Here is a 13,434-nt window from a genome sequence, read left to right on the forward strand (position 1 = left end):
GTGAGTGCCTTTAATGAATGATCTAATCTATCATGCATTTAAAAAAAAAAAACAAAAAAACTCAGAACTAACCAACCAGTCCCATTTTCCTTATATGATGTGAAACCCATAGCTACCTTGTTGGTGTTTTGCTCTGGCTTGGTACCATTTGTAGTTAATGAGCTTCCTCCATTCAGAAAGCCTGATATAGACATGAAGATAAAATAGAAAATAAACAAGGATAGATAACAGCAGTTGACAGCAAAAGACAAAAGCTAGAGGTAACCCTGAGATAATACAAATGTTATTGGTTCTACTTCAGTCCATTTAATTTTTAAATGGAAGCAGGTGACAATACATAGGAAAGTGTTTTGTTACCCCTTGACGGTGGTATTGTCACATGAGTGCTGGAGCTGGTAGGATGAGAAGTGGAAAGGCCCGCATTGGAGTCTGATGCCAGGGACTTCCCTGCTTCATTAGTCCACGGCTTAGAGGAAACATCCGTTGGCTTATTATTATAGGCGAGAGGGGAAAGAGCAGCAGGTCTGTAGATGGAGGGAGGGAGGTAAGAGAGAGGAAGAGAGGCTTAGTCATGAAGGGAGCAAAAGGATTTTAATTCCTTCACAGGTCATTTATGTATTGCTCAAATTGCTCCTGCTCCCTTTTGTCTTTCTCGCCACATTCTCAAGTTTTGATTCATGAGAGCAGGAGGAAAGGTCATCCAGGGAAAGGAGCACTGAACATATGCTGCACCATGGAGAACTCTACCCATTTCTTGACACCATTTGGGTCTCCCATGCATGTGGCGGAAGGGGTGAGTCTGAAATGTCTGACCACAAATCATGGACGAGCCATTTGGAGGAGCAGCAGGTACAGACTTCCTGTGGGATGAATGGCTGGATAGATGGATGAAAGGCTGGACAGAAGAATGGATAGATGGATAGGGAAAAAAGATGCACTCATACAGTTCATGCATGATGATGGTGTTGACATGCTGTGAGGCCACCCACGTGACCGTGCTTCCTGCTACAGTGATGAAATTAGGAACGCAGCCAATGAGGACAAGGAATGAACGAGCCAAAAAAATGTAAAATGTCCTGTGACAAAAGGCAGGACAAAGGCAATACAGACACACATATAGTAGATAAAGTAGATAGCAAACTCTTACTTTGTTTCTTTGGAGACAGGTTTGAGCTTTGACCTCCACTCTGCAGGAGAATCACTGTTCTCTGACACTGTGAGGAGAAACAAATTAAGGGAAACATTAGTGCTCCTCACTTTTTGGGATCAGATCCTTCATCACACCTGTAGTTTACATTATCCAAATACCATTTGCAACATTGATACAATGCCATTTACTATGGACAGTAAAGTTAAAAACCTGTGAGAGAACAATGTGGTTAAAGTCCAAATAAATCAATGTCCTAGAAATTGCCAATGTAATGCCAGAAAGGAACACTTTATTTACACCAAAGTGAGAATTTATAGTGTGAGGTTATGAACTACCTTTAGTTTGCCAAGGCATATCTTAATGGGGCATCTGATGAAATTTCGATATGAATGGGATCTAATGAACCATATAAAGAAACGTGGTTTGAAGAAGCAGATCAATTATGGTAAAAACCTGGCATTAGTATTTTTATGCTTGTTAGAAAGGCAAGCATCTACATGAGCTAATGTGGCAAGGAGAAATTTGGATTTTCATTAGGTCTTTGTTGAAATGCCATGTCTGAAATGCTTGTGGTTGTAACCTTTGCATGCCAGCTAAGTAACCGCTCCTGCTGTGGCTATTTTTCCCCACTAGATGCAATGGAAAACTGCTTTTTCCCATGTCACATTTCTCTGCAATTCAAATTGCTTATGGGAGAATTTCGCTGGCTAAAATAACAATTCCCTGCTTTCCTGCAGAGATCAGTTGTGTTATTTTACATTTGGTTGCTTAGTTTAGGTTTGTCTGCTGGACTGCTTTGTTGTAAGCTGGCTTAACCGTTTACCAAGGGTAAAATGTTCCTGGCGGTCTTAAAGAGTATGCTGTTTCAGGTGCACTATGCAAAAAAAGAGGGTTGATTGAAGGAAGGACCATTCAGACTCACCTGACAGAAAACATGTAATAACCATGGAGAACCATAGTGATTCAGTTTTACATTGGTATGCTATAATTTGCCAAGACAGTTTACTACTGGTGAGTGCAACTACTGTTCATTTACATTTTAAATCAAACACTATTAACTGTCACACATACCACACATCACACTCTACCCTACGTACACCGCCCTGTTTTGAGCGATGGACAATCCAATGATCAAAATAAAAATCAAATATATATGTATATTGCAGAGCAGTGGGACAAAACCATTCAATGCACAGTTATGGAAGTGTTTAAATGTGTTGGTTTCACCTGAAGTGTTGGTTGAGGCACTGGGAGGCACTGGAGTTCTGGCACCCACACCACCCCTGCTGCCTGGGGTTGGAGTTGATTTAGGAGTTTCCATTGTGGATTGAGTTGATAAGTCCGCTAAGAGTGAAGGATTCACTTTTAGCTTCACTCTTCCCTTGATACCCACTGTCTCCTTCTTGGTAGGCTCAACCTGAGAGGGTCTGACAACAGTGACCAAACATTAGATACCATTATTCACCAGTAGAGGTCAGCCTCAAGCTACTATAATGCACTGTGTCTTTAGATTGCTTACTTGTCAGTCTTCTTTAGCGCTCCAGTGGTCCATGGGGGCTTACTGTTGTTATTGTTGTTCTCCTCAGTCAGTTTCTTGGAGATGAAGGCTGCTGCTGCCTGAGTCTTACTATTACTGCCACTGCTACTACTGTTCTCCTCTTTCGACCAGAGCTTTCCTGAAGCTCCACCCAAGCCTGATGCTTTAGCCCCGTTCCCACCTGTGACCCCACTCACACACAAATCCTTACTGCCCACACCACCAAGATTTACAACCACACTCACAGCCTGTCCGGGCCGGACTCCCTGGTTCTGATGAACTACATTCAACCCTGGAGTCTTGTTCTCTTCATTGGTGGAAGCAGTATCAGATCCAGTTTGTAAGAACCTGAGCTTGGCTTGTTGGGTCTTGGCTGCAGTGGCAGAGGTCTGAGGAGTTACTCTGGGGCTGGTGGTGATAGAAGTGGTTAATGTGGACTCACGGGGAGTCTTTGGGCTTGCATTGGGCCTAAAGGTGATAGAGGTGGTGGTGACTGTGGGGTCACAAGTAGTCCGTGTGGCTCCAGTGGTAGATGCCGGTTTGTGGAAAACAGTGGTCTGAGTTCCTCTCCCAGGGGAAGAGAAAACAGAGGCAGGCTGTGAAGGAGAAGGACTGGACTTCTCTGTCTTTGAGGAGAGCCATACAGGTCCCAGTTTGTTGGGGGTTGGGGTGGGGGTAGTTGTGTTGACTTTAATATTGTCTAGATGTGGAGTGTATTTGGGAACAGGGGGGGTTTGGGGCAATTCTCGGACAAGAGAGTTTGTGCTAGAAGGGAAGAGAGACCTAAAGGACAAAGTACAAAAAAAAAAAAAAAAAAAAAAAAACAGTTAAAAAAAATACCAAACCATGAATAAACCAATGAATAATTGGATATTCTGCTGAAAATTTTATAACAAGTACTTTAAACAGGGTAAAGATATTGAGATTAGCTAATATTAAACTAAATTAAACCAAGATTATTGTCAGGATAGTAAGGCTCTTACCTTGCACAGTTCCTGTGATACAGCTTCCCATCCACTAGATGTCTCTGTACTAAATGAACATGCTTGTTGCAGGACACACATTTATTACTCAGGGTGCCTGTCTGGTGGGATTTCTCAACAGACACTTCCTTCTGAGAGAGGGAGATAAAACACAGATAGACAAAAAGAGAGGCATAAGGGGAAATATACTTCATAAAATACAAATGAGAACTTATGACATGTGGTTAGTGTTCTGAAAAAGAAGACCAAACTGGATCCAACCAGGACAGAAACAAGTTTGAATTCTCAATAGCTGCGACCAGGAACACACATGCATCCATGCATGCATACGTCTTGCCCTCCATGGCAAATTTCAGCCTCATACGTAGGAAGTTGAGGTTGCTATAGGGTAGGCACAGATTTGCAGACCAATGAAAAGATGGACCAACAGAATGAGATGGCAGAGTTAACCAACACCACAGAAAAATGAACTTCTGCTGCATCACTGCCGAGTCTGGTAATACCTCCAACAAGTGACTAAAACAAACAGTTAATCAGTCATAAAAGGGGTGTGGCTAAAGTATAGGGGGCGGGGCTAACCAACACCATTGAAACAGGAACTCTGTTTAGTCCGAGTGTCTACAGCAAACGGTTAATGACTCATGAAAGGAGGTGTGGTTTAAATGCAGGGGCAGGGCAAACTGTCACCAATTAAAGAGACTATCCCTGCGTTCCAAATCGCATACTTATACTTTTTACTTTTAGTATGTACTGCAGCTGCCCTTAAAAAGTATGTAGTTTAGTATGTATTGGGACATACTAATTCTTTTTTTCCCTACTAAATAGTATGGTAGTATGGGTATTGGAACGCAGGGCAGGTGTGCATGTCTGTCTATCGGATTGTGTGTGTGTGTGTGTGTGTGTGTGTGTGTGTGTGTGTGTGAGTGTGTTTGTGTGTCTTTCTACAAAGTTTGGCCATGTTACATGAATACATTTAGAGGTTATGCACCTTTTTGTTATAGGCCAGTCGCACTGCCACAACCCCTTTTTGCCAGTTGGCATGAACAGTTAATAAGCGGTCCTTTGACTCATGATCAAACTTTCCACAAAATCTTGTGCAAGTCTGTGAATGCATTTGGAAGTTATGCGCCTGTTTGTGATAAGTCACTCCCATTGCCACGCCCCCTTTTCCCCAATAGACATGAACAAAACACACACACACACACACACACACAGACACACACACACACACACACACACACACACACACACACACACACACACACACACACACACACACACTTGACCTCCATGCCAAATTTCAGCCTCCTAGGGTGAAAACTGTGGCCGCGGGCAGGGTGGGGAACTTCATGTGGACCAACCAAGCTATAGCTGGTCGCAGCTAAAAAAGCAGAAGGCTCAGATGCACAACTTTGCCACCTCTGAGATCGGCAGCGATCAACTTCACAGAACAGGCCTTCCACTTCTCTTTCGGTGCTTGTGAGAACCAGTTTCTTCCCTTCTTTCAAGACCGTAGTGCACACTTTTATATAAGATCGTAAGTTTCTTTGGAGTTCCAATCATGGAATACTCTTCATCTGCCAAAACAACAGACTGACCAATGTACAGAAAGCAGTAAATGAACTTTGGAAATGCCAAGGTACTAGATGCTAAAGCAAAGGAAAGAAAGATAATTTTAGCTTCATTAAATAGCACATTTGTTTACAGCTGTACTTAATACAATGCCAGTGGTTTCTCTAGTACCAAAATAGCACATGAGCAAGATTACTTAAAGATGAGGTAACACAGTATGTCATTAGAGCAGTGGAGCAATAGCTGCTGAAAATGTGGCTCTGCAATTATATGTACATAGTGAATTAAAAAGCAGTTGTGAAAGTGATCATCAGTCATCAAAGTCAAAACAATCTGTGAGTGTGCTTGTTGTAACTTACTTGGGACTCTTGGGACTCTCTGCTTTTGGGGGCTTTGTTGATTTCTTTATTCATTTTTAATGGCACTATGTTAATCTACATCTCTTGATGTACCTGACATTTTTACACAGAAGCTATGGAAAACAAATTAAATTTGATTTATATCTCAGTAACACCTGTGTAAATTGGTGGAGCTTGACTGACCATGATGGGATGAGTCAGGAAATGTTACCTGTGTTGCACGGCTGGCTTGTTTTGGGGAGGTTTTGGGGTTTGTGATCTGGGAAGAGGGCTGCAGGTGGCTGTCCATGGCAGGTCTGGAAGACGGGAACATCTTCGACACCACAGGCTGGTTCTTCTTCCCAGATGGCTCATCTGTAGATCCATCTGCTGGGCGCTTAATACCTGCCATACCACCAACTGCACAAGCAAGCAGGCATGCACGCACACAAACACACACACACACACACACACACACACACACACACACACATAGATCAGGAGGAGAGACCGACAGAGGTGAAGACAGTGACAGAGCAAAGAGTGAGACTCACTGGGGGAGCGTCCATGGAAGTAGTTGTAGTACTGGGAGACATATGTGAGGATACTGAGGCGGTCAGGAATCTTCAGAGCCACCATGTCCTCTGCATCCAACAAGGCCGGAATCCCAAGCTCCTCCTCTGCAACCCGGAACGCCTGGAAATAGCATTGGATTTGTCCAACAAAATAAAAGAAATCACAGCTGAACCTGCACAGAAAGTCTAAATAACAGCAGACCATCTGTCTAGCAAGGTTTCTTAGACAAAACTGACAGAAACACTTTCCTCGTCTTTACACACCTCTACTTTAGACCTGACAAGAAGTGTGTGTGGGTGTGTGCAAGACAAGGTTTAATGCTGTATATATAGCTACAATTCTAAAATACATTCCAACAACAATGTATGAAATTTGTTTCAGCCATTCTAACACACTAACTAAAAAGTTAGTTACCAATAAAGAATACAATCTCTTGTTTGGAGTGCCTGGAACAAATTTTACTCATTATCATTATCACATTATTTTATTACCCACTGCTCAATGAGCACCAATTTTTTTTTAACAATCCTAAACAATTCATTTACAAGTGTTTTTCCTTCTTTTGTGAATCATTCTAAGCTAAATCAAGGTCACAGGATAAATCAACATATCATATGTAAGGAAAAGTGTAAAAACAAGAGGCGCTGTGTGCAAGCCAAGCCAGGCTTGCATTCAATTCCATGGAAGCAGAAAGAAACAACAAGCAGAGGCAGGCCACCAAACAGACACTAGACTAGCACGGGCACAACTTTATCACTTATCAGATGGACAAACAGAGGTATAAAACACTGTTTAATTTGCTGTTGCCAACAGTTACGGCAGTTTTATTCTGTGCATGCACTTCAAATAGTCCTTTATGGGCAATTCTTGCTGATTGTCTCATTAACAACTTGCTTAGTACTTTCCAGTTGTTAGATTTCCAATCAACCATTCCAATCATATTTTAGGTTTTATTATTTCAGTGGCCACTCTTGTAAGTGAAAATGATAGTTCCACTCTTACGTTAACTGTCAGATTTTTCCAGCAAATTTGAGCTTTTATTTTTTTATCATCTTACCACAACACTTGCTACTTTTACTGCATAATAACATATAATATATGAGATAGTTGTGCTGAATGTGTCCCTTGTTAAAAAGAGCTCAGCCAAGTAAAACACAAGCATTTGTCTTAGTGAACAGTACTTGTCAGGACCGTCCGTTGACTGCTGAACATTAACTCCTTCACCCCTAACATTATTCCTAACCCTAACCTAATCCTAGTTTGAATCTCAACCCTGAATTTATATCCTGTTTCTAGACAAGCTACTCAAAGTGAGGACTGGCTGAAGTGATCTCACTTTGCAAAAATGCTCACACAGTGAGGGTCTTGAACACTGGATAGAAGCACAACACACAAAAGAGTCTCACGCTCTCTCCCTCTCTTAAGAGCAGAAGTTTGTGTTGTCATGTCATCTTCCTTATCAGTCATTCCCAGATCTCTAACCTCCATGTTAAAAATCCAGACAGAAAAATTAAAGTAAGACATACAAAAGCATTTCCTGCTTGAAAAACGTGACTACTCCTTCCTGTAATGTCAGAGCCTTGCCACTGAATCATACTATTCATAGATCTGATAATGCTGATTAGTTTCCATTTTATTCTCCTGCTGTGTTGTAATGTCACACTGACCAGTTAATGAACTGCCCAGTCTCCCAAATCCAACATCAAGTGGTGCTGCCAAGTAACATCTAAAGCCAGCATTTTCCATTAAGATGCAGAGATGGGGTGATTTTCTCCAAGGGATAAGGGCTCTGTTGTTAATCGAGAGATCAGGACAGTGAAACCTAGGAAACCTTGAATGTTTGCAGGAAACATGCAGCAGTAACAGTATGTCAACAATGACAAACTTTCAGATAGCCACTGTGTCTTACCAGTTTGTTGTTGTCATAGACATCTTCCTTCTTCAGTGAATCAAAATTTCTGCAAGAGAGAAAGAAGGATAGATGACTAAAAATAATGTTTATGATTCTGCCAACTTCCCTCCCTCATCATTTTGTTTACAAGTAGCACTGGTCAAGTATGCCTTGTTTAGTTTAGTCGTCCTTGCACAACTCCCTTCCAGACCCTTGAGTATGAATCATAATCTCAGCAGTGTCACAGGATTTCATTTCATGACCGATTTGTCACTTTGATCTCATGCTTACACTCTGTCATCTTCACATGCTGAGGCCTTTATTTCTAAAAACCAACCTCATGGTCTACATTCTTTGCAACAGAAACGTTTCTGCAATGATAGCCTTGAGTAAAGTTTGCATGAATGGTTTATATTGAGAACACTAGAGTTCAACGTTTACCCAATGTTTAGTGCTTGTAGCTCATGTAAACATGTAATATGCACTGCGTTGGTCCGGGTGTGGGTAAAAGCTGGGATGGGAAGGAATGAACAGCTGTGCCTCCACTTGAATCGAAACTAAATTTCATCCATAACGGGACCTCTGGAATAAAACCAGGCGCCCCTGTGGAATCAGCACAAACTGAGTCATTTCTAAACAGGCAAAGTTTTATTTCAGTATAGTGTTATTTTAAAATCAAGTCTTAATTTAGAATACCTGAAAATCAGCTCAAAACTATGAGACATTTTGGAGTATTAAGAGCATGACAACTCTGGTAGCACAACATTTTGCAGCTGCCACCAGCAAAGAGAAACGGTTATGCCTGCTGTGCACTTTAACCCCAGTGTTACTCAACTGGGAGTTCCCAACTGGTTATCAAAAACAGGCCTGGCAAAGCAGAAGGAGCTCCTATTGTAAAGAAATTGAGCGCACCTTAATTCCAAACAAAGGATTAGGCTGCAAGGATGTCATGTTAGGATGTGCGAGGCAATCTAGAGCTCCTTTGACAGCTGAAGGGTGTGTGGCTCTGAATGACAGCTCTAGCAATTGATGCTATAATCGGAATAATGAGGTAGGTGTGCCCTGTAGAGAATAACATTCAATAAGTACACAGTAGGGCCAGGTACTCATTATTAGTCAATTTTCACAGAACATTATCATGCCTGGAGGGCGCAGTTGAGTTCATCCCCCCTATTCCAGCTTTTTATTCCAGATCCATGTTCTCTATCATCCATCCATGGACACAGCCTGACCCAGCAAAACTAGAGAGGAGAAGCAACCAGGAGACTTCTAATTCACTCTTTCGGCAGCGTTCACTAACACACAGAGTTAAGGACAGAGTTAAGTCAGCCTGTGCAAATCAGGAACTGAAGCGGAAAGCGGTTCCCTCTGTTGTCTGTGAACTTTGTGTACGAGTGTACGAGTCGGGGCAGTCAGCCGCCCGTAGTCCTACTTACATGAGGTCGGGTCTGTGTTTGTGTATGAGGGCGCAGAAGGCCAGGCCGTCCCTGAAGGACGTGGTCATGTTGGTGATGGAAACATCCCGGTAGCCGTCGCACTGAATCTTACACCACTGCTGGAGCGCCTTCACCGCCGCCATCCCCCAAGCCCGGAGCCACCGAACTACTCACTGAGTTTTACTGTCAGAGCACCAGCGCCGCTCAAACCAAGCCCCCCTGCGGCTGCTCGGAGCCCCGCACGCTCTGAACCGTCTTTACCCACACCAACCGGGAAGTGGGATAGTGTGGGAGTCACCTCGGCTTGTTTGACAAAGTGGAAAAAATTGGACCTGACACCTGCAAAGGTCTCCGATGACGCTGCATGGGTGGAGTTCAATAGCTCTCTCTCTCTCTCTCTCTCTCTCTCTCTCTCTCTCTCTCTCTCTCTCTCTCTCTCTCTCTCTCTCTCTCTCTCCCTCCGTGCGTGCGTGCGCGTGCGTTACTGCGTCACAGGTCACTGCTGTAAGTAGGTTGAATAAGAACAGATTATGGTCATGGGTATGGATTAATAGTTTAGTTTATTCAAGGTATTTTTTTTGCGCCATGTTCCAAATACCTTGAGCTTGAGCTCAGACAAAGACAAAAGATGCCTGGGACCAGATTTAGTTACTGTACTTGCCACTTTCCATCTCCAGTCAATGGGCAGGTGAGCAGAAACCAAACAAAACACACCAAAACCTACATTCTCTATGATAAATGGACCAACAACCTGTTGACACCCAAGCAAGCATGTGTGTGGGTGTCAGTAACATTTTATAGGAATTAACACAGAGCTAAATACACATATGAAAATATTACATGCATATTTCTGGGGTTGTATTGGATCTATATCTAGATTAGGTGTATGTCACTGATATATAGTATATAGGCCTATATGTAGGTCACCCATATCTAAAATCATTCTATAAGCACTTGGAGTTTGTCTGGAAATAGTAATACTGTTTTATAGTGTTTTTGTCTCCTTGTTTGTATCCCTGTGGATCTCATCTTTGTAGTGGTCCAAACCTTTCTCTCAGGATTTGGAGCGTTTTGTTCAGGGACGTAAACTGAAACTATTCAGGCAGGTGTGGCTGTTCCTTGTGCTACCTGCAGCCTACCTGTCCTATCCTGTCCTGTCTGCTCAGTGTGTTCATGGAGGCGTGGCCCTCTGCTCACCAAGTTACCTGACACCAACCCAGATCCTGTACGTCCTTAATGCTGGTCAACAGGCCTACAACAGCGAGGGAGTTTTGGTTTTGTCGATTTAAAACACAATAAAAGAAGACCTAGCAGTGGCAAATGCAGCTGTTGCTGATTGCTGTTAGAAATTGAGATGAGGCCCCTTTTGAAACCACACATTACTCCACATGTGTAGAAACATCCATTTCCCCTTCAGGCACACAGTTAAAGTCTGCTACACAGGCTTGCTGAGAAATGTCAACGATCGTGGAGTCAGTGTCATTGGTTAGAGGCTTACAGTGATCATTAATTCACAATTCATCAGTTCTCTCACTGCGAAACTTGTCAGCTGACAGACATTTTCCCTGTGTAGACACTGTTAAACTTTAATGATAACATATAGCTTCAGCCTGACAAAGGGGTCTGCCAGGCAGGTTGAAAGTGGAAATTAAAAACAAATTGGAACAAATGATGGCTTTTCTTTTACATATCACACACCATACATATTCAAGGGAAGCGTGGCTCAGGAGATAGAGCGGTCAGATCGGAGGGACCCCAGTTTGAAATGGGAGGACATGCTACTTTGTTTCTTAATGTTAAAGATGAGGCTGACAAAGGGTAAAACACCTCCAGCTCAAGACTAATAAGCCATAGAATCCATGTAACACTTTGAAATGCCAGCCTTGAATCTAATGTTTTGATGTTAAATGTAAACAAACACATAAAAAATGCAGTGAAATATTCATATTGTGGGTTATGATGGGGTAAAATACTTGCTCTGACTCCCTGAGGAATTTCTAAGTTCTATCTTTTGTGTAAATCAAGTGGCATTCATCATCTGTTATCAAATCATACAAGATGGGGTGCTCACCGCTTTGAAACTGCAAAGTCTGCCTTTAAGCAAAGTAGATGTGGTAAAGATGAGAGAAAATGTGTTTCCAAGGACATGTTTGGGTTTGCGTCAAATTTGCCAAGAATCCAAGAATCTGGTCAAACATTTTTCATATCGGTACACATCACAAGTACAGTTTAAAGAGGTTGTCCAAACATGCACAGACTCATCACAAAGATATGTCCAAAAAAAAAAAAAAAATACACAAATACACACACACACACATATATATATATGTACAGTATTAATGCAGTCTGTGCATCTATGCTTATGCTGACCTCACACACCCACACACACAAATACCTAATCCCTCCAAATCCAGACAGGAAATGCCCTAGTCAGTAGGACAGAATGCATTTGACAGACCCCTGCTGCTCTCTCTCTCTCTCTCTCTCTCTCTCTCTCTCTCTCTCTCTCTCTCTCTCTCTCTCTCTCTCTCTCTCTCTCTCTGTTGTCGCTCTCTTGCTCTCTCTCCTCCCTCCTCCCTCCTCCCCTGTTAGATGATATATGTGCCCCTCAGAAACTCCCATCTGGAAACACTTAGTCTGTGAATATTTGCTCAGAGCCAATAAAAACATGTCTGTTGTTTTCCTAGTTTATCACAAGTGGGACTGGCCTCAGCCTCGCTATCTGAAGGAAGTAAGGTAGGATAGTTATTTACTTTCACTTTCAGGAGGCCAGCATTCGCCTGATCACCATCCAGAGGGATGTGATGTGTGTGTGTGTGTGTGTGTGTGTGTGTGTGTGTGTGTGTGTGTGTGTCTGTGTCAGGAACAATGAAAGATCCAGTGTTTTTCTTTCTCTTTTCATCGCTGTCCATCCAGTCATTGTGCCACTCTCATCCTGTTTGGTGTCTGTAGAGAGGGGAAGTTTGGGAGAGAAGCATGCACTGGAGCCGAGTTTAATTTATCAGAGAGAAACTAATTTAGCTCAGTCCTCCTGAGACAAACCTATCTTAATGACACATATCCCGAGACTCTCCTATCTTAATAAGCAGTGGGTTTAACAGGGCTGGGAGAGGGCGCCGTGGTCAATATTAAACAGAAAGTGCAGAGAATCTCCAGAGGGATGGAGAATTGATTGGAGCGAACCCTCTGAGAGCAGAACAGGTGACAGGAGAGGACAGCAGGTAGAAGAAACCCTGATGCTGCTGATGGCACATTAGTGATGATAAAAGAATAGGCCAATCTGTTGAGCCAACATACACAAGAGATTGAGACCTGGTTAATGAATCTAAGACTAATAATAAATACAAATATAAATATATAAAAACAGCCAAAACAGTCCATAACAACACACACTGTTCCTCAGTTCCGGGTGATTATGAACAGAGATGGAAGTAACTAATCACTTAATTAAAAGTCAGTCATTTTACTTTAACTTAAGTACATTTTTTTGCTTGAGTGTTGTACTTCACTACATTTTAAATCACATCCATTACAGAGAGCAAATGATCAATGACACATTGTGGAACCTTTCACAATTAAAGCGCTGTCAGCGAAGATGAGACGAGGAATCTGGCTCTACTTTCAGTCTTTTCCAAACTTCCAGTAAAAGCTGCACGATGAAAAACTGCAGCTGGTTGATGGAAGCAAGAACCACTCAGACTCAACTAGCGAAAATGTGGAATATTTGTAGAAAAAACAAGAAAAATATCAGAGAGTTGGCCTGAGAACCATGTAGACTCAACCATCATAATCCCATGCTTATTCCACATTTCTTAGTTGAGTCTACAGGGTCCTTGCTTCAATCAAGCCTTGGCAATAATTTTACAAACTGCACCTTTAAGTGAATGCAGTTTGAACCTTGTACTCTGATCTTTTTATAACTGCATGGAAAAGATCACACATAACTCAGGA

The 13,434-nt window shown here is 42.3% G+C and overlaps 1 protein-coding gene across 1 annotated transcript in view; it reads right to left on the reverse strand.

Moving 5' to 3' along the window:
- The window catches only part of LOC115361153 (MICAL-like protein 2), a 14,178-nt gene extending 4,358 nt beyond the window's left edge, over positions 1 to 9,820 (reverse strand). The window contains exons 1-10 of the mRNA XM_030054477.1: positions 9,484 to 9,820; positions 8,066 to 8,114; positions 6,135 to 6,276; positions 5,813 to 6,000; positions 3,671 to 3,801; positions 2,670 to 3,470; positions 2,378 to 2,577; positions 1,148 to 1,214; positions 358 to 524; positions 117 to 181 (exon numbers count right to left, since the gene is read on the reverse strand). Of these exons, the coding sequence (XP_029910337.1) occupies positions 117 to 181; positions 358 to 524; positions 1,148 to 1,214; positions 2,378 to 2,577; positions 2,670 to 3,470; positions 3,671 to 3,801; positions 5,813 to 6,000; positions 6,135 to 6,276; positions 8,066 to 8,114; positions 9,484 to 9,626 (1,953 nt within the window). The 5' untranslated portion in view covers positions 9,627 to 9,820. The remainder of the gene's footprint in view (positions 1 to 116; positions 182 to 357; positions 525 to 1,147; positions 1,215 to 2,377; positions 2,578 to 2,669; positions 3,471 to 3,670; positions 3,802 to 5,812; positions 6,001 to 6,134; positions 6,277 to 8,065; positions 8,115 to 9,483) is intronic.
- Positions 9,821 to 13,434: the final 3,614 nt, after the last annotated feature.

Source organism: Myripristis murdjan, chromosome 1, assembly GCF_902150065.1.
Source record: "Myripristis murdjan chromosome 1, fMyrMur1.1, whole genome shotgun sequence".
Classification (NCBI taxonomy): domain Eukaryota; kingdom Metazoa; phylum Chordata; class Actinopteri; order Holocentriformes; family Holocentridae; genus Myripristis; species Myripristis murdjan.